This window comes from Anoplolepis gracilipes, chromosome 14, assembly GCF_047496725.1.
Source record: "Anoplolepis gracilipes chromosome 14, ASM4749672v1, whole genome shotgun sequence".
Classification (NCBI taxonomy): Eukaryota; Metazoa; Arthropoda; class Insecta; order Hymenoptera; family Formicidae; genus Anoplolepis; species Anoplolepis gracilipes.
Window position 1 is genome coordinate 2,217,805 of NC_132983.1, and position 27,196 is coordinate 2,245,000.

At 39.8% G+C, this 27,196-nt stretch overlaps 1 protein-coding gene across 24 annotated transcripts in view; it reads right to left on the bottom strand.

The window, feature by feature from the left end:
• Positions 1-27,196, bottom strand: part of Gluclalpha (glycine receptor alpha 1) — a 78,574-nt gene that overhangs the window by 6,093 nt on the left and 45,285 nt on the right. For 6 of the 24 annotated variants that reach the window (XM_072905468.1, XM_072905486.1, XM_072905484.1 and 3 more), the window contains exons 4-11: positions 5,304-5,376; positions 3,666-3,735; positions 2,861-3,014; positions 2,368-2,450; positions 2,127-2,261; positions 1,868-2,020; positions 1,153-1,433; positions 27-390 (exon numbers count right to left, since the gene is read on the bottom strand). In XM_072905468.1, coding sequence (XP_072761569.1) covers positions 163-390; positions 1,153-1,433; positions 1,868-2,020; positions 2,127-2,261; positions 2,368-2,450; positions 2,861-3,014; positions 3,666-3,735; positions 5,304-5,376 — 1,177 coding nt within the window. In that variant the 3' untranslated portion in view covers positions 27-162. The other 18 variants (XM_072905482.1, XM_072905478.1, XM_072905480.1 and 15 more) reach the window with 13 other exon arrangements.

Sequence of the window (27,196 nt, forward strand, 5' to 3'; positions counted from 1 at the left end):
GATTCTGAGGATGATGATGCTGATGATTTTGAGGGTGGTTATACGGTTGTCGATTACGAGGACGCGAACGTTGTTGCGGCGGTCGTGTCTGTTGAAACTGTTGTTGCTGAGGATGGCCGCGAGCCACTTCCCTTGTTGATCCGAGCGCCTCCTCCTCGTGATTTATTCGCCCTCCTCCTCCTCCCGAAATAGGTACGTGGACCAGTACGCGAGGTTGAAGAAAGCGAATACGATTGGGAAGAAAATCCGTGAGATTACGTCGATGCGCTTGGACCTCGTCGGGAACTTGGACAGCCACGACCTGCAGCAGTTTTTTTTGCGTGGTTGCATATGTATTTCGCACTGCCGCAATTTATCCATCGAATCCTCCGGGTGTCGGACCAGAGGCTTCTGGAAGAATTCGGGTGATGTTGATCCATTAGTTACTCGCACTCCTTTTTCCTGCATTTCTTATTTCAAGCAATTTTCATTCTCTTCACTTTACCGTATAAAAGAAAGTAATTCTGTAATCTTATTTCGATCTTCTAGAATTTTGGATTCTTTTAGAATTTTAAATGTGGAAATGTTTGAGAACAAACTTGACATGTGAAAAATTCAGATCTCAAAGTCTACTTTAGACGATCCAACTCGCGACAAAATTCAAGACTGAAATCTATTTATAATTTTATGGACAGCATTTTCTAATATACGTGTACTTACATCTCTTGAGATACGTATTCTTTATATATATATATATATATATATATATATATATATATATATATATATATATATCTATATTTTATCTTGTCAAATATTACGCGATACAAAATTTCATAATATCTTAAAATTATATATATATATAATTATTTTCGACATATATTGTTCAAAATTTCATCGCAAATTACAAATAATTTAAAGCGAGCAACATTTCTAAATTTTCTTTTATTTAGAAATGTTGCTCGCTTTAAATTATTATCGCTTTTATTCCGAATTTTCAATTATATACATTTTTTCTTGCAACGAACAAATTGAATAAAATTCCAACAGAGGCACGTTCGATCGAAATAGAAGTTCTCGTAAAAGCACGACGACCATCTCTATAAAGCATCCCGAGCGTGTCCGGAATCTCGAGAAACGTATCGCATATATCTCTGTTCTTGGCATACTGACCATGGCAAAGTTGGCGGATCCGTCCGGCTCGAGCAGCTCTGAGGATGGGTCGATCGACGACGAATGTTCCATCTCGCTCGGCGGGAATTGCTTCTTTATGTTGTCGCTGTGCATATCGCTACGCGACGCGTAGTTGACCAACGCGAATTCGAGTAGAGCGCCAAACACAAAGGTCAAACACACCCCCGTCCAAACGTCAATGGCCTTGGTATAAGAGACCGGTGGCAGTGAGGCGTTTATCCCTGATGTCTGCGTGGCCATCGTCAGCAGTGTCGTAACGCCTGGAGGACAAGGTAAGCAGATTTCTCTTCAGAGAAGAAAAGAGGACGAGAAGAATCGCAATAAAAAAAAAGTATTTGGAAATTATACAACACACGTTATACAAGTTTGTTCTTTTTTTTTTTTTTTTTTCAAAATTATTAATTATTACATTGATCGCTCGCGTAGTCTACCAATTTCCATTTTTATTTAAAATTTTTCTGCGCACAAATTTAAACTCTTTCGGCAGTCTACTTTAATCTCTGTCTCGCAATAATGTTATGTTTCATTTCTCGTTAACAATATTGCGTCCGACAACTTTTGTAATTCTATACTTTTGTTATTGCCAAAGAGCCGCCAATAAATATGTAAATGAGCAATCAAAGTTCTGGGTTATCCGATAACATGCCTCGACACGTTCGCTGCGCGTTTATAGATTAGCTGTGATAATTTGTACCTAGTGACACCCGGGCAGGCACGGCGCTCTGATCCAGCCAGAAAGACACCCAGGACACGATAACGAGCATGCAGCACGGGATGTAGATTTGGATAAGATAGTAGCTGAATTCCCTCTTGAATAGCAGGTCCACTTTCAAGCAACTGTACTCTCCTGTTTTTTTTTTTTTTTTTTTTTTTTTTTTTTTTCCATCCAATAATCACGTCAGATTATGTCAGTTTTTCTAGTGTATTCTGAATGCAATAGTGATTCTACGTACCGGTGTTCGTTTTACTATTACAGTAATCCGTGAGGAATTTCTCCAGGGTGAACCTGGGTAGGTGTAAATTCTTGACCACTTGAACGGGATCACCTTCCTTCCAGAGAAAGACCAAGTCGTTCGTCGTCCATCCGTCTATCGTTGAAAGAGGGAGGGGGCGAAAATATATGATTATTTTTTCTCGGCAACGAGACAATATTAATTGCGCGTGTAATGTTAATTGCCTGCGCAAGTTACTTACAACTAGCCATACGAAGTGAGCAAACTTGTCGATCCAGGGGATACAGTTTCAGATTCATGGGACAGGAGAGCGTCAAGGATATCCTGTCAAGCGCCAGAACAAAACAGATTTATTTATAATATTATGGTGTGAAGGGAAAAAAGAATCCAATTCGCGATATAACGAGAACACGTATACGTGTTTGATTGTCATGCGCGCACGGTACACAAGATAAATCTCTACGGTGTGTACATTAACGAAGCGAATTTCACAATATTCAATTATACGGAGAATGAAACGCGCGCGACACGGATAATGTATTCTGGTTTATATCGAAGCGGCGTGATTTAAATGTTGGTCGAAAAAACTCTGCGTGAAATGTTTACAAAAAAAAAGCGCTTTTCATCGATCTCTTAAAAATAAAATATAAAAATAAAATTATTAAAATAAATTCAAAATAACGTCATCTCGATGATGATTAAATTGACTGTTGCGACATGCGCGTTATGCTCACCGTATGCTGTAAAGAACCGAGCCGTTTGGAAAAATTCGTATGTATACGTTGGGCATAATGATGTTGTGGAAATGACCCTCCTTCTCGTTCGAAAAAAACAGATCCGGCATCCAAACCCTGGACGCCTCCGTAAGGGTTAAATATTTAAGTCGACCTGCAACGGACAGTCGATTTTTATTCCATGAAAAATCGGCGTACAATTTGGTGTGCGTCGCTCGTTAACATACAGCTGGCGGTAAACACATAAAAAACGCGCGAACGGCAATTTAGGAAAGAGAAAAGATAAACTAGGTGGGTACTGTTAAATTTGCGTAACGACCGTTGCTCGTGAGAATAAAATGTTATGACTCGCCCTTTACGTGATATGGAAAAAAGTATAATATAAATGCCCTTTATGTACGGTGATTCTCGCATATATACATATATATATATATATATATACACTCTATTATATGACGTTATTGCGTGCGCGCGCGTGCGCGTAAAGATACTTTGACATTTGTCCGAATGAAAGGTGAATGAGATTTTGGTCGAGCTCTTTTTAATTTTTCCATCGTAAAACGTTTAGAGAGAATATATTCAACATTTAAAATTCTGTTTTATATATATTCCTGCAGTTTATACGATATTCTTTTAGCGGAACATTGTATACGCACATTGCATAACTGTCGGTCCCATTTCATCGCGTATGTAATCTTTATTATTAGCGTTAAAATATCAATAGTGAAAATATCTCGCGAGAGAAAAATTAACAGATTAATTGCAAGCATAAAAATATAAAATATTATTTTAAAAATTTACATACCTCCAAAGTCATTAAACCGTAATCTCTCATCCAACCATTGTTCCCGAAATGTTAATTGTACGGAGTATTCCTAGAGAGAAAGAAGAAAAATTGCGATTAAACAGAATCCCGCGTGAGATGGCGGCGAGTTGTTGTTTCCTTTTCTTCTTCGACACCCGCGAGCGATAGTTTTCCCAATTATAAAGTTTCGTAAAGTGAAAAAAAAGGAAAAAAAAAAAAAAAAAAAAAAAAAAAAAAAGAAAAGAAAAGAACCAACGTGCGAGAAATGAAAAGCGGCAAAAGTCTAAATCGCCAGAATCTCGAATCAGATAGCATTTATAATAATGGCAGTCTATAGTCATCGTAACGAAAGAAGAAAATAGCCTTATGCAAATGATGGCTTTGCATTTCACGAAGAGACCACGATAATTACAATTTTATTTTTAATCCAATAATTATTATTCTCAGAAAGGCGGATTCTCCCCGGTGTATCCAACGGTAATACCTCGACTCGACTGGGAGAAACTTGATAAAGTCGAATAAATGAAAATTTATTTGCCATATATAAATCACGTACATTCTTTCCTTTCTAAAGATTCGGTAAAAATATACTCTCGCACTCTTGCAAAAGATTATTCGCGCATTTCGTGGCAAAAGATAATTTCTTTCCATCTCTGTATATATATATAAAGTATTTTTATTTGCAACGTCAAATTAATCGTCGATCTATTTTTACCGTGAAATAATGATCGTTGATACAGATATGGATAATAAATTATATTGCAAGTAAAAGGATATTCTTAGAGCGAATATTCTGATATGATCTGTTTTTGTAATAAATATAATTTTTGCATCCTTCCTCTCTTCAACTTATTATTAGGTTGTAATCGAGATACCGTGTTACGTATTTATGCTCGTCGTGTAATTTTAGCAGAATAAAAAAAATAAACTATTATTCAGGTCATTTTTCTGTCAAAAGGATTCTACATGATTTTAATCTACGATTAAAAATTGACGAGGCTAATAATATTCGTCGATCCACATCTGCTTAGATTAATCTCCCTTGCAATCGTCGATCGAAATTGACTCGTCACAGATCAAACCGGCACATCTAGGTAGAATGACGTCATTTTATCGACTTGATTACAACATACGTACACGTGTTGATCCGTGACGATTATCTGTCGACCGATACTACATATATGTGTCGAGAAATGTGTATCATAGGTAGAAGATGGAACGAGCGTCCCGGGAAGAGAAACGAAAATCCTCTCGTTAATGCATTATCAAAACCAACATCCGGGGACGCTTTTCCGTGTCAGAAAGCGATCATGCGATTTCGAAAGGCGTACAAGCATCGACATCAAAAACGTACGTCAAGGGACGGCCGATCTGACGTTAAAAATATATATATATATATATATATATATATACTCCAATACATCGCACAGCCAAAACGAAGGAGGGGTGAGGAGAGGTCAGGGGGAGGAAAGGGGAGGAACAGGCTGTGGGTAAGAGCCATGCAAAAGCGAAACACCGAGAGGAGGACCTACCGGATATCGTAATCAGATCAAACGCCAGAAATGTCACGGGCATCAACTACAACGCAATCTGTTTAAAGCGGTAAAGAGAGAGAGAAACTCATGCAGTTTGGCTCACGGTGTCTCGTGTTTCCCCGGCTCGCCTGCGATCGTTCCTGCCCCGATGACGACGAAGTCCCGTGCCCTGTTTCCTATTTCAGAGGGGGTATAAAAGGGAGTGCGCGCTTCCCCATACATGTACATATATATGTATATATATATATATATATATATATATATATGTACATATATATATATATACACGTATACATATATACACACACACATATATATATATATATATATATATATATATATATATATATATATATGTGTGTTTCCTTTTTATTTTCCTCTTTATTTTCCTTTCTCGCTTTTTGTTTTTTCTCGACCTACAAACCGCCAATTTGTATCCTTCGTGCAGTGCAGTTTCTCGGTGTTTCTACGGTGTTTTTTTAATGTGAAAACATTAGACTCTGTTTTCCACTGGCCCTTCTTTTCCACCTCTTTTCTCTACCGGCTGTCGTGGTGCTAGTTTTCGCTCCGAGAGCGACTTGACGTTCGTGGGCGAGTGCGTGCGTGTATGTATGTGTGTATATATATATATATATATATATATATATATATATGTATGTGCGTGTGTGTGTGTGCGTGTGTGCGCGCTTTCGTTCTTCTCCGCTTTTCTCCTGCCAACTCGTCCAATAACGTTTCCGGTTTCGTTCCGTCGTTAATTTCTTTCAGCGACTAGTGGGCCGGTCGTACTCATTCGTATTTGCATGTATTTAATATCGGTGGTAAGTTTCTGAAAAAAAATTGAGGAAACCTTGCCGCCAAACGAGAATCCATCGACCACCTTCTTCTCGACGAGCTTCCGTTCGTTTTCGCACACAACGCGTCGCTCTTTATTTTCTATTGATACATCACTTACAGAGGAACATGTTAAACCCCGTTCGAGATGCCGGTTTGTACTTCAAGGTACTTATCCTTCCCGTGCTAACACGACGAGCTATCCTTGGAACTGTAAAACGGTGTTATCACGATCGCGAGATGCGTTTTCACACATTTTTTATTTTATTTTATTTTTTTTTTCGAGGTAAAAACGATTGTCGCTTTTGTTCGTATAAAAAAAAAAAAAAAAAAAATAGTGCTCATAAAACGACGTTGTACATATATACATGTATGTACTCTATGTCTCTCGTGCATAGTCAACGGAATATGCAAAATACGAGAAATCATGTTGTTCTATCGAATAAATATAACTATGAAGAGAGCTTGAATAGAGCTCTATGTCAATGGAAATAATAAATCGCCACTGATACGGCGAAACTTTTTGACATTCAATTTTAATAAAAGTCGAGAATGAAATCTAAAATGAGCATTCCGATCATTGCCGGGATCATCGCAGTATTGCTGCAATATATTTTTTATAGTAATCTGAAACCCGCGTCTTTTTCGGAAAACTACTAACCATTCGGATCGTAAAGCACACATGGAAACGAAATAAAAATGCGATGTGGAGAATTTGTACACCTTTTATAGCTCCTGTCAAATTTTCTTAAAAATATCTGCGTTATTTCATTACGTGAATCGAGTAGTCCGTATCATCGAGTAGATCTACACCCGACGATGACGTAAAATTATAATATCAATAAGTGAGATATATATATATATATATATATATACATATATATATATATATATATATATAATATATATCAAGCGAGTGGGAGGGCTTCATACAAATTCGTGGCGTACAAAAATCTACATACAATGAATATCTCAGTTTTACGCTATACAAGAACAAGTGCAAAGCATCCACAAAAATTATTTTAGTGTTCTATATTAAAAAAAAAAAAAAAAAAAAAAAAAAAAGAAAGAAAGAAAAAAAGGTAACCGCAGCTCTCGAATTTACGTCCAACGATCCTCGCCCATAAGATTTGATATTACGGCGAGACGCACAACGAATTCCTGATTCTGTTGCACCGTAAACACTGTTATACGCGCGTAACAGCTGGGGCTCGTAATTTTTCATTGGCTCTTACCTCTAGCAAAGCCGTTGCTCCAGATAGGTAGCCGTTGGGCGAAATTCTCGAGTTACGCGCAAAGGCAATATGTTTGCCGACCATTTGGCGTAGCTTCCTGTTTCCTTTTTTTTTTTTTTTTTTTTTTTCTTCCTCTTTTGATCCTCGCGGAAATGGCGATAGTTACTGTGTCCCCGGAAAATCGCACGGGATATTTTTAATGTGTCTGGAATACACAGACTGCTCGGTGCGAAAAGGAGCACAACTCGATTACGCGAAGCGACGAAAGGCTAATTGGTCTCGAGTCGAGTCTCGATCTCTCACGTGCAAAATGGATCGTTTGAGTCGACGAAAAAGTACACATCGTCGTCCTTGTTGTTCCGGCAATTGTCCTGATGGCAATGGGATAATGGGATAGCGCGCGTCGCGAAAAGTACCCTCGCAAAACCCTCTATAAACCGTATTATCTTTATTATTTTTACTTCTTTAACACATTAGCCGAGCATAAAAGAGCAGCATAATATTTGTTAGCCGATATTAAAAGTTCAAATGTATTTATTTCCTTCACATTACTATAATGTATAATTTTATAGTTGATGTAATCGTGGATGTGCTTAACCTGAATTATGCAATGAAAAATTAATTATTGATAAATGAATATAGGATAAAAAAAAAATAATTGCGAGTGAAAAATATGTTTTAAATTTCATGTTTAATTTTACGATATTATTTTATGCAGAAACAATTATTATTTTTATACGCCAATCATTAAAGCTATACCTTCGATCGGCTATTATTTGAAAATTTGATTAGGTCATAGAGGGTTCGCCAAAAAATTTGAGGTCAATATTGCCAATCAGCTCGCTCGGCGATTCGTCCGTTTCTCTCACCGATGAGCAGCCTCACGTGTCGAATTTGGTTTCGCCTAAATGACGCAATACGTTTCTTCTTCGTGTGCTCTTTTACGGAGAACGGGTGTTATAAATTTTCGTTCTCGTTTTCAACGCGCTTGAAAACAAATTGTTTCACCGTTACCATCATCTTTAATATATTTGCTCGCAATAGAGCTCTAACATGCGACATCATTCCCACATCACGCGAATTTCATTCCCATCCTTTAAAGTCCGCTTCAATGTTCGACGATACGTTCGTTCAGTCAACAAATATTTGTCAGGATAAGCGATACCGAACGTGCTCGCGTACTTATGAGAGCGTGATACAGAATGAAAGAGGAGACAGCGAGAAAGATAGAAAGATATATTGTAGAAGTAGGAGAAGACGAAGACAGAAAGGAGCGGAATTCTTGCAGGGCCTAAAATTGAACCGAATGAATATATTTACATATTTTCGATTAATGATTACGAGAGCGCATGATGTCCGAACGAGGTAGGGAGAAGGATATATATGCATATGTGAACAAGTATCTGTCGTATGATACTGGTGCAAGCGTTAACGAGTCTCTGAATCGTCGAGGCAGAATACTGGCCAATTATCCGACAGGTTTCGTATGACGGCCGGTGAGGCAGGAAAATTGATGATTGAATCGCAGCGGAGTGTCATCCATGACAGCTTCCTCCCAAAACTGTGTTTGGCAGGTATCAAAGTGAATCGACAGAGGAGTGAGAATGGTGTGACCCTTATCACGGAAAAGCTTTCATACGTATGTAACGCGTCAAGTCGCGCGAAAACGTTATCTGTGAAATTAATCATTCATATTTATATAATCCCTCCGTTAAATTATAATAACATAAATCTTGCTCTAAAAAAAAAAAGGTTTTATCGCTTTCTCAAGAATAAAGGTCGCGCCCTCCATTCTCGCGCCATTTCCGAGCTTCACTTTCATATTATAATTTCTTTACGCACTTCCAACGCAGAATTCTAAGGACACTCGGTCTCATGAAGAGAGAGAATTGTGCGCGTTTGCAAGATTTATTTTTCACCACGAGCGATCAAATATAAGACAATCACGTTGCATCATTTGCAATCGACGAGACAGAGACTGCGTCTTTATTTTTTTTTTCCTTTTTTTTTTTTTTTCTTTCAGTGTAGTAGCATATATGTGAGTTTGCTATCCTCTCGTTCGTTCGGCGAGCAAACCTGAGGCCCTGCAACGTGTCTCGAAACGTATTTTGATTTGCATTGCGAACGCGTGCCCGCGTTTTCTTTTTCCGATTTGCCATTTCGCCGCGTCTCTTTTTTTCGCGGGCACGTCAGTCAGTCTCTCTCTAGCAAAAGTTCCAACAAGGCACAAGACGTGGTTGCAACGTACAGTCAATCGAACGTTCGTACAATCAGTATGTGACAGAGCGTCGATTGTACATTCGGATGCGACGGTTTCACCGCGCCCGCCTTGCAGCTGCGAATTCTTTGACCAATTTCGAAGTCGATTTTTCCTTCGCAACAATTTTTTATCCCTTTGTCAATCTCTTTAACGCCATATTTATATTTAAGGGGTTAAAGATGCGATCGAGTTTTTGGTCAAAATAATAGACGATTATTTTTATGTGCAAGTCTAAATCCAATATCCTCGATCGCAGGCATTATAAAATTTATATAATTTACATAAATATCTCGATTTATTTTCAGGAAAGACCGACTCCTAAATTGTACAAAAACTCCGTGGGCATCAATGAGAGCAGCGGTAAATCCGGTAACATCCTGTATCATACGTATGTATATAGACGTAACATGACAGTTAACGACATTGAGAAAAATCAACGGAAGTGCGACTTTAGCACATATCCACTGTCAGCGCGACACACGTGAGTATGCATATATGTATATGTATACATGTGTGCAGAGACGCGCGCGAAGCCACGAGATTTATATATACATATATATATATATGCAGATATACATATATATACGTATACATATACACGTAATACAGATACAAGTACAGAGAAGTGCAAATCTTACGGCATCATATACACGTGACGTTAATATAGTTGGTACACAATATGTGAGGATATACAGACTGTTAGGCCTTGTTGATGATTACTTGTATATTGCACTCACCATATTATAATCATCTATTTTGCTGATAGAGCGTAGAAAGATGTTGACCTTCACATTTGTCGGGCCATCTAACACGTCGACCGGGGAACAGAAGAACAAAAGAAATCGATTAATTAAATCGGTCGCCGAGAACCGAAAATTGCTTGCTTTATTTTCTTTCTTTTTTTTTTTATTTCTATTTTTTTTATTTTTGCTTTGCTAATTCGCTTTCGCTTTCATTTGATTGACTGGAATAATACGGTTTTGCGGTGTGAGAGTAGGGGGAGATCATCGATGAATGAGAGGGTGGGGGGGGGGGATGGAGATGATCGGGAGGAGCGTGACCGGATGATAAGATGATTCTTTGATTCTCGAACGCATACATAATGGATCGAAGCGTCGCCTGGAATGATGCTTCCGCCGATCCACATCCGAGCGAGAATATAATAGACGAATGACAGAACATTATCACGTGCTTCTGTGCCCCGTGATAAAATCATGATAAAACTCTCCGTTCCACTCGTGTTCGATAAACTCTTATCATCGGATCAAATTACCGATAGTGTTTTCCTAATGTATAATAGATTTGTACCGCCGATGAACGGATGAATCAATTTTTTTTTTTTTTTTTTTTTTTTTACACATAATACGTTCGAATCTGCTCCATTTGAAAATCAATTTTTAATCAATTTGTGCGAAACACACACTCTTCTGACCTTCCATTATCTTGCCGCGAGGCACAGGACGCACATGGTGATATCTCGTTACGCGATTCAATATGTGACGTGTAAAAAGCGTAAAAGAGCTTGGAGATGAGCTTTGGATATATATGCCAGAGAGATCGCGTGTGTGAGATCGATATATAAAATTTTAAATAAACGCGTCACGACGTTTAAATGACATGGGGGGTGTGATGCGATGGGGCGAGCTATAGGCAACTGCAGCGATTTAACGAACGTGGGTATTTTTTTTTTCTCACAGCACGATATCAGTCCAATTAATTAATATCTCACGCAAGTTACTTAGCGGCAATAACTACGCATTTACGGGAGAAAGAAAAATTCTTGTAAGCTAGTACGGATCAACTCAGAGACTTGCGGATGATAACAATATTCTGCGTACGGTGTCTCTTACGAAAGTATTCTATCGGCAAAGACGGGATAATATTCAACGCTAAAAAGCGACGATTATTGATCCACGCGCTTCGCCAAGTGTAAATAATCCCGTAAGAATATAAGTAAGGAGAAGAAAATCGATGTTGGACGTTTTACGCGTGATACAAGAATGTGCAAAATGCCTGAACTGTCGCTTTGTGTCTAATATCACAGTTTGGCAAGCGATAAACGCACCTAACCGGTTGGCTGAATCTTAAAAGAAGGCAAACGACAAAATGTCTCAAATATTTCGTTAAAGATACGAAAGAGAGAAAATATATAAGCGAAGTAAAGTAAAAGGGAATAATAAAATTCGGAATAAAAAGAGCCACGTTTTGTAAAAAAAAAAAAAAAAATGTGAAGTTAAGATGATAGAGACTTTGTATTCAAGATGGCTAAAAAAAAATCTTGAAAATTCCATATTCGATGAGTCGCATAAACATTGGGGGAAAAATGCGTTCTATTGCGGATTTTGAGGGTTGATGATCGATAGGGTCCATTGTTCCCTTCTTTTGTACGCCCTCTCCACGACCGTTCGTTCCCGCCCTCCGTAACGTATTCGACCAGATGTCTCTAGAGGGTCGACCTTTAATTAACACAGAAAGGTCGGATTGAAGGGCCAGATTGTTGCGACTTCGCATCTTTCGCTTCTCTCGTGGACGCTGCTCTCTCGGACGCGCGAGATAACGTCCTCGCCGATCGTCCTCGTCATCGTCTTCCTCGGCACGGGGAACATCTAAGAGAGGATCCTAGAATCCCATTGCCATTCTCATGTTTCATGATGAAATAATAATCGATAATTGACGACTTGATTTCGCTCAAGAGCGAATTAATCCGCGACTGTGTGCGCGAATTAATAATACCGTTTCTCGTTTAGAATCGACACTCTTAATCTGCCACGTGTCCTCGATCGCAAAATTCTAAAACGACATTGCTCGTGTGTGCCTGGCAACAGAATACCTCTCTCTACATAATGGAAAACGTACTATTAGTAGTACTTTGGTAATATTTCAGCAGGCACGATTGAGAGAGTGATTTCATCAATATTACGAAGAATACAATATAATAGGCGAAAACGTCAATAGAATTCTTTTGCATTTCCGCGCGCATATATATGTATTGCGTAAATGTAAGTTTTATCTTTATATCGCCTTTATATCTGTTATAGAAATTTATATCATGCCTATGTGTGTATGTGTGTGCCTCTTAATCTGCCGCTTAACATTGTTCAACTCAATACAATTTCTCTAAAAGCTTATATATTTTTTATAAAAAATACATTTGCTTTTTCTCACTCACGGATCGCAAAATGTTCGTCAGCGTTCCAAGATGTTGGAATAATGTCCATCGATAAGAAAAGACAGAGAAGTTTGATAATTAAAAAGTCAAAAGGAAAAAAAAAAAATATGAAGCAAACACGTGAATCAAACGTAGATGGAAATATGTTTGTATGTGTGTGTGTGTGTGTGTGTGTGTATGTGTGTATAAAAAAGATGGACGTATCCTCGTGAAAGAAAGAACATATCGATTTAACAGAACGTCCGTTAAATCTTTGACAAGCCCTGAAATACAATTCTTTTCGCTCCGTTGACGTCCGCTAAACATCGACTGTTGAAACACCGCGCTCAGTTTTAAACGAACCGTTGAAAAGTCGCGGTCCATCAATTTAACGTTCATTAAAGTTTATTTCAGAAACGCATCGCCGCGTGACAATCTCGGGGGAGCTCGTATATCAAAGCAAAAATTCTCTCAAACCCGCATCGCAAATTCACGCGATTTTTAAATATTTCGGGTTCAAAGGCTACATATATTGCATATACATATATATATATATATATATATATTTCCGTCCCTGTCATAAAAGAGAGATAAAATTCGTGACCAGATTTGTGTACCTCGGTATTTTTCATCGTTCATAATAAATCTCCTTTAACGTACGTACGCGATCTGCTGAAAACGGTGGCGAAATACGCTTGTGACGTCCAAAGTACGCTTTCGGCCCGTCCTTATTAAACGGCCGGACAGATCAGGAAACGTTTTGTGTCGCTAATCGGCGAATCGCAGTTGCATTAAACGTTCGTAATCTAATAAGCGGACCTCGGATATTGGCCGCTCTAGTGAGGGGCTTCTCCCTCAATCGTGGGACAATCGCTGGATTGCTGGAGAGCGATTGTTCTGCATTTCGCACGAATTCGAGCATGTGAGAAACGAATCAATCTTTTACCCGATCTAACTTTTCTCTTTCCTGCTATTTGATTAATGATGTGGGAGAAAAATCTCTTCTTCTCCGCAACATCTTTTCTTTTTCCTCTCGAGAGCTTGAAAATATCTATAATATGTATTTAAGAATTATATATAATCTTTTAAAACTTAAATTGTAATTTATTACGCGCGCAAAATTAGCGTAAGGAAAGAGACGCAGTATGGTACTTTGAAGTTGCATTAAGAGAATTAAGTTAATGTCCCTGTTGGTAACGCGTAAACAATTAAACGTACTTAAAATGAATGCGATAAGCTCCCAAGAATAATTCTGCTGTTGCTCACGATGGTAAACAACTATGTCGCAAAGTTCTATATCTCCTCGCGATAATAACGGAGGAGCCAATTGTATCGTAGGGATGTATAAAGACATATAAATATTTACAGCGCAACAACTATTGAAATAAAATATTATAAGAGTATTAGACATCTCGATGATACTCGTCACATGTTTTCAGTAATACAGTTGCAACAATTTTTCTGATTTTTCTATTATTTTAACAATTATAATAAATAGTTATGCATTTATATTTGTGTATTTTGATCCTAATGAATTCTTTCTTCTATATATATATATTGTATATTATTGCGATTTTATATTAAAAAGTGTCTTTTTCAATTTCTCTCTTCCTCTCTCTTTCTCTTTATTTCTCTCTCGTGTGATATCATGTGATCTTGTATTTAACATCTATTCCTCAGCCATATCTCGTGCGATAAGTGATACAAGTATAGATGAAGCAGGCTTCACGAGCGATACCGCTTACATTCGAGTACCGCTGATGAAAAAAAAAAGCCATATGGCAATAAGTAGAGAGATACAAATCACAGATCCTTCGTGATTAATCTGAAGTGACACGTGAAGAAAGATACAAGTATATCGCACATTGGCATCAAATCAATAGTGATTAGAATTTTGGTCTTCTTAAGCTCACACAGACTATAAATATAAATGTATGCATTACCGTTATGTATGACGCATGTCTGTATTTTAGAGGATCGAACTAATGGAACTGTTATCCTCAATAATGCATACGCGAAGTATCGGCTACTGAATAAATTACTCAAACGGCAGATACACGAGAGAGAGAGAGAGAGAGAGAGAGAGAGATTTGGTCGTGTCTGATAAATTCTTAAATGTCATCATCTTTTCTCGCACTTAGCGCGTGAATATTTGAATAGCGGTCTGTAACGTTGGTTAATCACAGTGGATCGATGGGTAAACGAACAAACGGCTCAAAGTGGGACCCGCCGACTCTGGTAAAACGTTGGTAATTGCAACTCTATAACGAGAAAACCGCGACAAAGTCACCTTTCGCGTCTCGTCGCCGTCGTCGCTCCCACGTATAATTGATTGGTACCAGGCTTGTCTAATTACGCTGCCTCCGACGACAACGTACGGCGTCGTCATCGTCGTCGCAATTGGCAATTGGCGGTTAATCCCGCTGTTGCCGCGACAGCACAATGTCGTGCCACCAATGTTTCCGCCGAAAGACGCTCTTGTTCTCGGGTAATCCTCAAGTTATTTTCCGTCAAATGAGGATATTCGCCTACGTCACGTTCTACGACATTATTCCGCAAGTACACTGGCCTGACGCTGTTTGTGTGCGAGCGTAAAAAGCACAAGCTATATAGGGTATATAGGGTGTCTTATGGGAAGTTGTTAAATTAATCAGCTGTCATTTTTAAACACACGTAGAGAACAGGAAGAGTAAAATATCTTCTGGTGGAGAACAGTTGGCAGATTTATTTACATATGGACTAAAGATGGAAAGTATTTTTATCATTTAATAAATGGTTATGAAAGTGACAATTTTAATTATTAATTAAAATTGAAATCGAAATCAAGTTTCTTTCGGAAACACAACGTTACGTAACATCTCTTTTGAAATGCCACCCACCGCTTTTCTCTAATCATTCTCTTATTTCGGACTGTTCAAAAATATAGGTACATCATTAAAATTTGGCATTTTTATAAAGGTTTATTCAATGATAAGAATATTTCCGATTGTTTTTCATCTAACTGTAAATAAAACTGTCAAATATCTTGTATTAAAAGATACTTTATTTTTCTGCTACCTGTGCGTTTAAAAATAACAGCTGAATGGCTTCAACAACTTCCCACGAGATGTCTTGATGGGATACCCTCGAAAAATCTCATGAAAAAATAGCCGCAACAAAATTTTTTTACGTTATCAGTCACGGAATATTTATTGTAATGATAATTACGACATTTTAATTAATTAACATTTTGCATATTGATCTCTCACGATACGTCTGCTATACTCTCTTCTCTGATAAACGGCAGAGGAAAGTCTATATCCCTATATACATAGTCAACGCGAGTTAACGAAGAGAGAAATGAGAAATGTGTGTTGAATGCAAATCTTGCGGCTCGCGCAAGCGATGCGGCTCTTGAAAATTTGATCCTCGCAATTAAATCCCGATTGCATTAATCGTTGTTTCGCGCTAGTGATTACACTGCCAACGTGACTTGCGCTTTCCGGTTTCCCGCAATGATTACGAGAAAAGCTTTTGCCGTGATCATTTCCTTTCGTTCGTTCGTTCGTTTCATACGAACAAATATATCGCACGAGGTGTGTTTCATTTTCATATAGATGGGCTTAACAGGTACAGCATACAGAGATACGTTTTTTTTTTTTGTTTTTTTTTTTTTTTTTTGTGTTAGCAATAAGAAAAAAAGTCATTACCAAGAATGAGATAAAAAAGGTTGCACACTACCGCAGAGTATTGTAGCAGCACGAGAATGCCTTAGCGAGTGTGTTATCGCACGGTGCAGTAAAAAGATCAATGAGTAAATCAGTCGGTACATCCGATAATGTATGTACACATGTATGTATGTATATGTGTGTCTTCTAAATTGTATATATGTTCTACATCCCGCGCGTATATACATGTATATAGTGTGATCGATGTGTGTCATTATAATATTGCGAAAAAGAAAAAGAGAGAAGGAGAAGACGAAAAAAAGAAGTGTGTGTGTGTGTGTGTATGTGTGTGCGTGCGTGCGTGTGTGTGTGTGTGCAGAAATAAATGGGAAAATGATAGAGTAGATAAGAGAGAGAGAGAGAGAGAGAGAGAGAGAGAGAGAGAGAGAGAGAGAGAGAGAAAACGCGCCAAGAAACGTGTGTAACCGTGTGACATATGTGTGTCTGCTGTATTGCGAGGCAGCGTGTGTATAGGTATGTAGATATATATATGTATACTTGGCGTTAAAGACCCAACGCGAATAAACATAATCGGAACAAGTCAAAAAGAGACGAAACTCCATCAAATCATCTACCACAACAGCGGGTGAGCGAATACTATATACTCTAATGGAATCTCGTAATTACGCACAGCACGACGCTAAGTAGACGCTAAGACAGAAGGAATCCCGTATGTAATATTCGTCACGGGGGAGCTGAGATTGCGCCAGAGAATGAGAAAAATAAAATTCCAAGCAAAATTATATATTTTCTGATAATTAAAACTAAAATATTACATGTAATAAAATTATGTTTTTGTCCCCAATAAACATTAAAATGAAAATTTGTAACTTTTACGGAAATTTTCACGCAAAATTGCTCCAATTTATTTATTCCGCTTTGCAATCCTTCAAATTCTTTTTATCTAAATAATAAATGAAAAATAATCGCATGTATGCATCTCTCGGAATAAATTACTCAAACGTCAGTTTGAAATTATTTTCATAATTTAAAGATGACTTGCATAATAGCATTTGTATAATAGTTATGTTAGTTAAAAGTTAGTATCGCATTCCATTGTCATCTCCCTTCATTCTCGCGCGATCTGAATTTTGCGAAAGTGCAGAAACGCGTGTCCTCGCCAGTCATGCGTTTAGTATCGCGTTTAATATCGACGGGCGGAGGCGGTAGGAGCGTCGTGCTATTCGTAAGTCCCAGCTCATTCATAGACATACAGAATAGATACTTGCTTAACGTAGATAGATAGATAGATAGATAGATAGATAGATAGATAGATAGATAGATAGATAGATAGAGAGAGAAGAGAGAGAGAGAGAGAGAGAGAGAGAGAGAGAGAGAGAGAGAGAGAGAGAGAGAGAGAGAGAGAGAGAGAGAGAGAGAAAGTGAGAGAACATGACGGTAGGTGAAGTTACAAAAGAGCCATGAGAGCGGCCCTCGAGATACGCAACGGGTGTTTTGGTGTTTAGCACGGAGGAGGATAAGAGAGAGAGAGAGAGAGATACAGAGAGAAGTAGAGAGATTGAAAATGTGTCGTCTATACATCGTGAGATCAAAAAGGGCATTAGGAGGATACTATACAGCGACTTAATGGTAACAAGTAAATTAACGTGTGTCACACACGAGTGTCTCCTCCCACCGCTGTCCGGTGGATATTGTCCCATCGAGATATTCGTCCCCGGCGAACTCGGGATCGAAATTTTTTCGCGACTTCTTCAGATCTATAACGATCGAGTCTCTCGAGTCGGTCGGGTTCCGACAATCGAATGCAACAATTAATCGGAGAATTTTGATTATTCATCCGCAGCCATCTGGAAGTCTCTCTTGATTTTTCTCGAGAACGAGACTCGCGATTTTTTTCGCCGAAAAATCGATCCCAAATTCGTCGAGGACGAATCCCGTGGTCGGGCCATCTATCCACCGACGGCAGCGACCCGGGATCACCTGTGCGTCGTGTCTTCGCATCGTACGTGATCGTGTTACACATCCCCGCAGCGCACGAGGCATCCGAGGAACGCACGCACACGCATTTAGCGCGTCGTCGTTTGTACGCCGACGTGCGTTACGTCGATGTATACAAGTACACAGAAAGAGAGAGAGAGAGAGAGAGAGAGAGAGAGAGAAAGAGAGAGAGAGAGAGAGAGAGAGAGAGAGAGAGAGAGAGAGAGAGAGAGAGAGAGAGAGAGAGAGAGAGAGAGAGCTCCCTTAGGTAATATGCGCTGATTGTAATACATATGGTAACGTAACACCCAGCATTATAGGTATGTATGTAGTACTTGTGTACGGTATACAAAAAAAGGAGGCACATGTCTGTGTGTCTGTGATATCACGGGGCGTTGCATTCTTTTTCAACTTACCATGGTAACGTCATCTATTTTTGAGATACTTCGAACAAATATGTTGACGCGGACAACCGCGGGCCCATCTAACATGGCAAACAGAACAAACAAAATTAATCAATCGCTGAGCAGCAGTCAGATACATCGAGAGATAGAGATGTGTGCGTGTGTGTGGTATGATGAAGAAATTGAGTCCCCTTCAACCACCTGCGCGACAATTGGCGATGAGTTGTGAGATGTACTTAATGTTATCTTATTCGAAAACGTATCTTATTTTGTTCGACATTTTTATATCATTTTATTTTTATTTAATTTATTTTTTTAATTTTTCATTCATTTGTTCCATATTCCGTCTCACTTCCATCATCTCATTTTATACTTTTTTTTTTTTTTCCTCAATTTATTCGTCGCATCTTCTTGCTCCGATCGAACGAATCGGCTTTAACACCCGACGGGCGTTCCAGTGCGCTTATCATCATTAAAACGTAACGTTCGCTGATACAGCGAAAACGTTTCACCGTGATTTTAAAACGCGCCAATAAACCTTGTTCTAAGTGGAAAGCATGCTGTTTTAGTAACCGTTTCACGCTCATAATCGCGTTTCTCATATAATTCACATATATTTCCGCAGCGTAATAAAGAAATATATTGCTTGCGCGTTAAAAGTCCTTTTGCATTTAATTTCTCCGTCGTTAAAACGTCGTATTAACCCCTCAACGTGAAGTTTATAGGATCGTGCGAGAATTTATAGCGGGATCCATGGATCTCTCGATACATGTACGTAGATCAGATTTCTTTTCTCTCGAGACTCTCTCGGCCCTCTTCTATTTTCCCGCTGTCGTATTTTCGTGCTGCCGCCTCATCGAGCGGTTGGTTTCCCTAATTTGATTTATCGGATTTTTACGTAGGGACGAAAACCGGTCACATTGGTCGCTTCGAACAATCGCGCCCAATAAATGGAAATAATGTATGACGCACAGGAATGCGCGAGCGTTATTCCGAGGAATTTGCGGAATATCGGTCGCGCGATACCGCGAAACGAATTCTCTCTCCTGTTACTTGTCTCTTGTTTATTCGCACGGAATCGACGCTATCCGTCGCCAGATAGGTAGATAGGCGGGTAGGTAGGTAGGTAGGTAGGTAATAACCGGCGCGTCGGGGATGATCGATACAAGCGGGACGAACGAACGACGCGAATCACGAGATACGGATCAACGGAAGTTAAATAAATTGTGCGGCACACAATCTAGCGGTTAAAATATGAAGGATCGGATAAGCGGAAACGCGATGAAAAATCGATGACAGCCCCTGACGTCGTCGTCGTCGTCGTCGTCGTCGTCGTCAGCGTCGTCGTCGACATAGTCGGGACACATCTGACGACGCATCATCTGTCTCACGTCAATGTCGAATTAACCCGATCTCTGGATTGGATCTGCTTGAACTTTGCGATCCGACAGAGCGGCCGATGTACTCATGATATGTACATATAATATTTATATATGTATGTGTGTGCGTGCCGATTTCTCTTTTAAAAATTCCCCAAGGTGTAAAAACCTCGCAAAACTTTGGAAATACAGAACGAAATTGAAAGATGCAAAACCGATGAAAATATTCATGCCGCGGGGGAGAGTCGAAACTTCGTTTGCTTCGGACGGCGCGTTTCGATCATCGTTCTTCTTTCCGCGAAAGCCCACCCCACCCCACCCCAGCCCACCCTGAGAACGCGACAGCTCCGGAAAAATTGAAAATAGTACGCGACGCAGAGATACAATAATAAAAATGGAAAAAAGATATATTCGCATGGGTCTCGGAGAGATTTTTCTTCGCTCGGAACCTCAGGAGTCATTCCTGTCCGCGCTCCCGTGATATTATAAAGAGAAATTTCCACGTCGCCATCACGGACCGATTAGCATCGAAGCGAGATGCACACCTGCTGTTCCTTCAATATTTATATATATACTATAATAGGCACAAAAAAATGCGACGCGCGTTTAACGTCGATAGAGGTAGAGTCGCGATCGCGCCGGGTATTACGTGCAATCCCAGAGCTCAAGGAGTTTCGAAAGTGTATTAATTAACTCTTCGGATGGCGACGCAACTCGATGCATCGACGACGCATCGACAATAACGTTAAACGTCTTCGCATCAATCCCCAAGTTACGCGACATTCGACGCCATTAGAAACCGATGCCAGGCGTCACATGGCGCACGTGGAAGAAGCGAACACACGACGGACGTTATACACAGGAGGGAATCCAAGTAACACGCAATCCGTATTTAGACAAATACATTTCGATATCGCTCTTGTCGACAATCGAGCTTACTTTGGCGCGAATGCAGAAAAATGTCTTTCTGAAGAAAATGATTTCGAGATAGGTATCTCCCTTCACAAAGACAAAGCTGTCTCTGTGATAAGAAAATGTATCTCTCGAAAATTGTTCTCGTTCAGAGAATCACACGCGCCAATTTCAAGTATCAAAATTATCAGAGTGCCTACTCAAATTTTGTAAAAAAATTCCTTGAAAATTCCTTAATCTTCTAGATACTTTTGATGCAATTTTCGAAAATAAATTTTTTTATTGTGTACACGTTTTCTAATCATTTTTACTCATACGAAGGAAAATATAAATTTAATTCAAGTGATAGATTTACAAATGTATTGAAAAAATTGAATAGTTTTTGTTAAGGTCAAAATTTTACATTTTCATACCATTATCATTTTTATCAGTAAAAATTAAAATAAAGAATATGTACTGCGTATTCAATTTTTTGACAAGACATTGAACACGTAAACAGAGATACATACATGTATATGCTTATAGTTGAAAAAAATTTCTATAGTTTCAATAAAATTCCATGAGATTTTCTTGATTTTTCCCGGTACAAAAGGATACTCTGGGAATTCGATTTTCCATGTTTTTTTTTTTTTTTTTTTAGAAAGGAAATATATCCTGATTATAGATGAAAATTATAAATTATCGCGTAGCGACAGTGATTAACAAATCCGACCGCTATTCCTATTTTATTAAGCACCTTGTCTCTAGGGATCGATGGAAACTAATTTCGCAGTGATCGCCGGATTGCGTCTTACTCCAATCGGAAGCTGTATATAGTCAGCGAAACAGCCCGGCGGGCTATCGACAGCTATCGGAAGGGTGATTAGCGGCTCGCGGCGTTGCAGCGTCATTATCAGCGTTTAGTCACGTTTAAACGTCAACGACATGCTTCTCGTGCGTTACGTCATCATCGATAAGAGTCTTAATCTGTCCGTAGCAGCATAAACGAGCCAGCCGTATCGTCCTGAGCCATACAGAGTGTTTGCGTACCATTCCGCCCTACATGAACCAGGACAAGACGTCGGACACGCGGTGCTCGTCGGGACGTCCGGTCGGGTGTCGTCGTCGTCGATATCGCGCCGACTCACACGCACTTTAATTATTTTTAAATTCCGAATTATCATCTGAAACATGTTCCCCCTTTCGGCGAGCGGAAAAAATTCTCTTCAAATCCCTCGCGGGACAAAAACGAATGTTTATTCGAAAAAAATCGTCGTATTGAATGGATGTTATGTTATCCGCTAGCGATGAATAAATAATTTTTCACGCAGATGATGAATGCTTATATGTCTTTTTCTGAATATCCGAAATGATTCAATCTTGCGAATGATGCTAAAAATTATATGGAATTCCTAATAATTTACAAAATTAATGATTAACGAAATTGAATCACATTTAAGATACTTGGAAAAAGATGAGTATTTGTCATCGGCGTCGGAAATTATTTATAACGACTCAATTATCAATGTAGCTGTAATTGTATAAAATACAAAGAATAATTTGTATACTTTTAAATATACGTGTAATACATGTCGATTAATTGCAGAAATTTTTCTACCAAACTCGCAATTTGCGAAACTTTTCCTTCGATTATCATCCCCAGGCGATATCAATCCTTGCGTTATTCGATAACTACTTAATAAGTACAAGTTTCAAAAGTCTCGGGTAGACGAAAACATTCCACCCAAATTCGGAAAATAAATTCTTTCTTGTCGCAAAGCAACTGGCATAAAAAAATCAACTAATCTATATATACTTTGACAGTAAGAAACTTCTGCTTTTTGCAGAAATTAAGCGAAAATGTATAGCTGTTCCGGGGTAGATTTGAAATTTCATTATTTACTTGATATACGACATTACTTGCAAACTTTTATAGCAAACAATCGGTCGGTCTCTGGCGCCTGTAATAATAGCAGTGAATTTGAATAAATTTATTAATAAGAAAAAATTAATAAGATTAATAAATTTATCCTCGAAAAAATATATATGCGTGCGCCGAATGAAATATAAGATTCGCTCGCCTTCAATGATTCCGTCATCGAAATTGAAGTGGAGCATTCCGTACAAGGGCCAGACCGATCGATCGTCCCTTCGTGAAATCGCTCTTTGATCTGGGCGAGCAGTGCGTTTTACACGAGAGGACGCACGAAAGAGGCCTCCCTGACGGCAAGCCTAGCACAGCGCACGTTCGTCTCTCGTGTAGAACGAACGAGAGTGCCGGGACGCGTCCGATGCAACTTCTCGACCTGCACTTCCGGTGCCCGAGCGGCGACGTAATATAATGTGTAATCTCGTTACCTATGTGAAACACAAGTTTCGCTCCGCGGTCTCGACAAAGTGCAACGGGCCGGCCGATCGTCCCTCCGCGAAATCGCGTTGAGCGTCCATTGCGAGCATTGCGAGGAAACATGTTTTTCAAAGTTTCTTTTTTTTTTTTTTTTTTTCTTTTTCTCCCCCCGAGCCTGACACATAAAAGCCTGACGGACGTGTTCTTCTTGAGTCGACGTCCTGCGCGCACAGCCCTTCGCACATTCCTCAAGTGTCTCTAGAGAAGGACTTTCTTGGAAAGAAAGCGCGCGCCTCGTCTCGGGGATTCCGCGTTACACTCGGAACTCACAATAACGCTCCGCCCCGCAATAACGAGAAATAAGATTACCTTTGGGGCAAAAAAGGCTAAGAAGGAGAGAGAAAGAGAGAGAGAGAGAGAGAGAGAGAGAGAGAGAGAGAGAGAGAAAGAAAGAAAGAGAAAGAGAGAGAGAGAAAGAGAAAGAGAAAGAGAGAAAGAAAGAGAGAGCGAGAGAGAAATTCTCCTTCTCTCCCGTAGTAATTACGTTACCCAGAGATCGAGGCACGTAGCGCTCCGAGGATTAATAGCGACCGCGTTATAAGCGAACCCGAAATAGGACGATCCGTCTGTTATATTGTATATAGGGCACCGAGTGAGGTCCGAGTGTAATCGCACCCCTCGAATCTCTCCGTCCGCGCGACTCGGGTGTCGTTCTTTCATCCGGCCACTCCACGTCCGTATATGTCCGATGGTCCGTCCGTACCCAATGCGACGTAACTAACATACGCAAATAAGCTGGAATGCCACATGCCTGCGTCTATGCTATAGAGTGCTAGAGTTTCTGAGGGAGGGAGAGGGAGGGTGGGTTGGGGTTTCTCAGACGCTTTGGTTAAGGGTAGCGGTGGTGATGGTGGTCGGTTGTGCGGACGGAGTGTTCTCTTCCCCCGGGGAAGAGACGTTGCTAGCGACGGCGGGTAGCAACGTGGGCCGAGGCGAGAGAGGAAACTATGGAACTCTAGAGGGCAAAAGAGCGGGGGTAGAGGAGAAGAGGGCAAGATGCTTGCTGACCGGCACTCTGCTACGTTGCTGCTCTCTACTACGTTGCGTGTGTTGTTGCTACCGCTTTTGCCGACCTGTTTTGGTCTCTCCGAGGAAGGGTATCGAGCTCGTCTTCGTCGTCCGGTCGCTGCTGGATTCTCTCTCTCTCTCTCTCTCTCTCTCTCTCTCTCTCTCTCTCTCTCCCTCTCTCTCTCTCTCTCTCTCTCTCTCTCTCTCATTCTCTCTGATTGTGAGATTTCATTCTCTTCCTCTCTCTCACACACTTTGTCCGATTACGAGACCAAGACCGCCTAAACCTACTTTTGCGCCTACTGCATTTTTGCAAAGTGACAGAGACAAAATAAAAAAGGGGAAGGGAGGGAGGAAATTGGGATTAACCGCGTCGGCAAGAGAAGAAACGGCGAGTTGCGGCCGGTTTGAGGTTTTCAAAAAGGCTTGGCTTGATTAGCGTATATACTTACCATCTTGATGTCACTAATTGTCGCAATGCTTCGCACAAACAGGTTTACCCGGACAATGGCCGGCCCATCTAAGGGCAAAAACAATACAGCTCCCTTTTAGTGAATCAGCATTTCTAGTGGCTTACATACTCTACTGGAATGTGCCCGATATTATCTTTTTACCGCGCTCTCTCGGCTATTACTTAAAAGCGATCCCGTCGAGTCACAGGATTGATTAGAGAGGGAAAAAAATAGGTGCATGATATAAATCAAGCGACCGAGTGTGCTTCCGCCGGTTGAGATCTAACAATAAGTCGCGAAATATCGTCGAGATCGAAAGGTGATTATTCTCGAAGAGAACTTTATTTCTATTTTCCTCGGGAATCAGGTCCAAACATTAACACAGAAATCACGTATTTGGAGAAGCAAGAGAGGAGGAGAGGATTTCTTTCTCAGGATTTTGAGATACGAAAAAAACTGCAGAGTCATGAAAAGAGATTAACGCACAAAGTATAATGATTTGCGGAAAAGGAAAAAAAAAAAAAAAAAAAAAAAAAAACCTAGACACCATTTATCGCGAAAGGTTGGGATAGCGCCGTCGAGGAAAATTGTGTAAAAGTTCTGTTTCGTCATTTAAACGCGATAACAAATTGCGGGATCGTGACTCACGTGAATTACATACCTGAATCGTTCTCGCGTGAGGATTTAATCTGAAGCAATATATAAGCCTTAATCCATTCGCGTATCTCAACGGCATAACATCTCGATAAGAATTGTTTTCGCTTTCGATGACAGTTCTGATGAAAGGTGCGCGGTGCACATAATGTGAGACGTGTATTTGTTAGTCGTGCCATTGTAACGAGCTAATTATCATGAGTTTAATTATGCACGAGGCATACGTCGAGCGTGTATAAAAGGATATCTAATTTGTAAGAGAGACTCGAAGAGCGAGTGAGATACGAGTGAGTTCGTGAAGCGTTACAAAGCCTTCTTCCGGTATTCCTCGGCTATTCGCGTGGCTCAACTTGCGCGCGCGCGCGCGCGCGCGTGGTGCGTGTGTGTGCGCGCGCTCGCTCGAGATAATTTTGCGCGTGAAGCAGTACGCGTGCGTACATGTTCGTGTTGGCAAAGGTGCTCTCTCGTTGCAAAGGTCGAAGGTCGTCGCGAAGCGCGATAATTATCCGTCGATACACGCCTGGCTTGACACTCTGCGACGCACAGCGTCCCTCCTGGCTTCCCAGGCCAGGTTGACAATCGTCTGTGATACGTCCGACGATGATGCGCCTACCCTCGTCACCGAAATCTCATCCCCTGCCGACGATTTGGCGTGACGGGTGTCCAACGCGAAATCCGGCCGCGGCCTGCCAAATCCGGCCGCGGATGAATCCCATAACTGCATCGGATGACATGCCGATCGCGAGCCAGGGACTCCAGCCAAATCAATGCTGTGTACATGTCCGTGCGTCTCTCTTTCTCTCTCTCTCTCTCTCCCTCCCTCTCTCTTCCTCCCTCTGTTTCTCGATATCGTATCCACACGCGGATCTCTTTCCGTTTACGTATGTTGCGTATGTTCGTTAACATCTGCAGGCGTTTCTGTCACGCTTAACTTTCGGTCGCAGAACGACGATCGACCCGTAAAGTAAACATTAATGTAAATATGTACATTGCACGTATATATGTATATCGTCTCGATAGATTTTATTTTGACTTGCTTAATATTTGCTGTGTACCACTTGTCCCTTCTTCTTATTAAACTCAGCTCGATATTGGAAAAGCAGGCTAAATTCCATCATATAGAATATACAATTAAATGTATATGCAATTTCGAAAATAAAGTAAAATATAAATAAAACGTACTGCTTTCGATGTAAAAGATAAACAGTATAAAGATTACTTTTTCTTGAAAAAAAAAAAAAAAAAAAAAAAAACAAATAAAATATATATATTTCTATATATAACGTGTGTACACGTTATATTTCTTTTTAATTTAGCGTTAATAAACTTACTAAAATTTTACTCAATTTTCCATCCTGCAAAGCAGGAATTTAATTGACAAATAAAATATACATACAAGTAAACGCGCAATTTTACGTGGAAGTTTTCATTTAATTACCGTAGTAATGGTCGCCTTTGATGGCTCGTTTAGAACGATATTCAATCTTTATTCATTATTTTTACGTCGATGCGAAATTTCATTTGCACACGATAATATTGTGTTTGTCTGTTTCCTTGACATTTCATATATTCCGTGTATTTATACTTGCATGATTGGCGTATCTAGATCAAACTTTATATAGATTTGATTGAAAAGACGAATTCCTTCCACACCAACGTAGCAAATTTAACCACGTGTAACA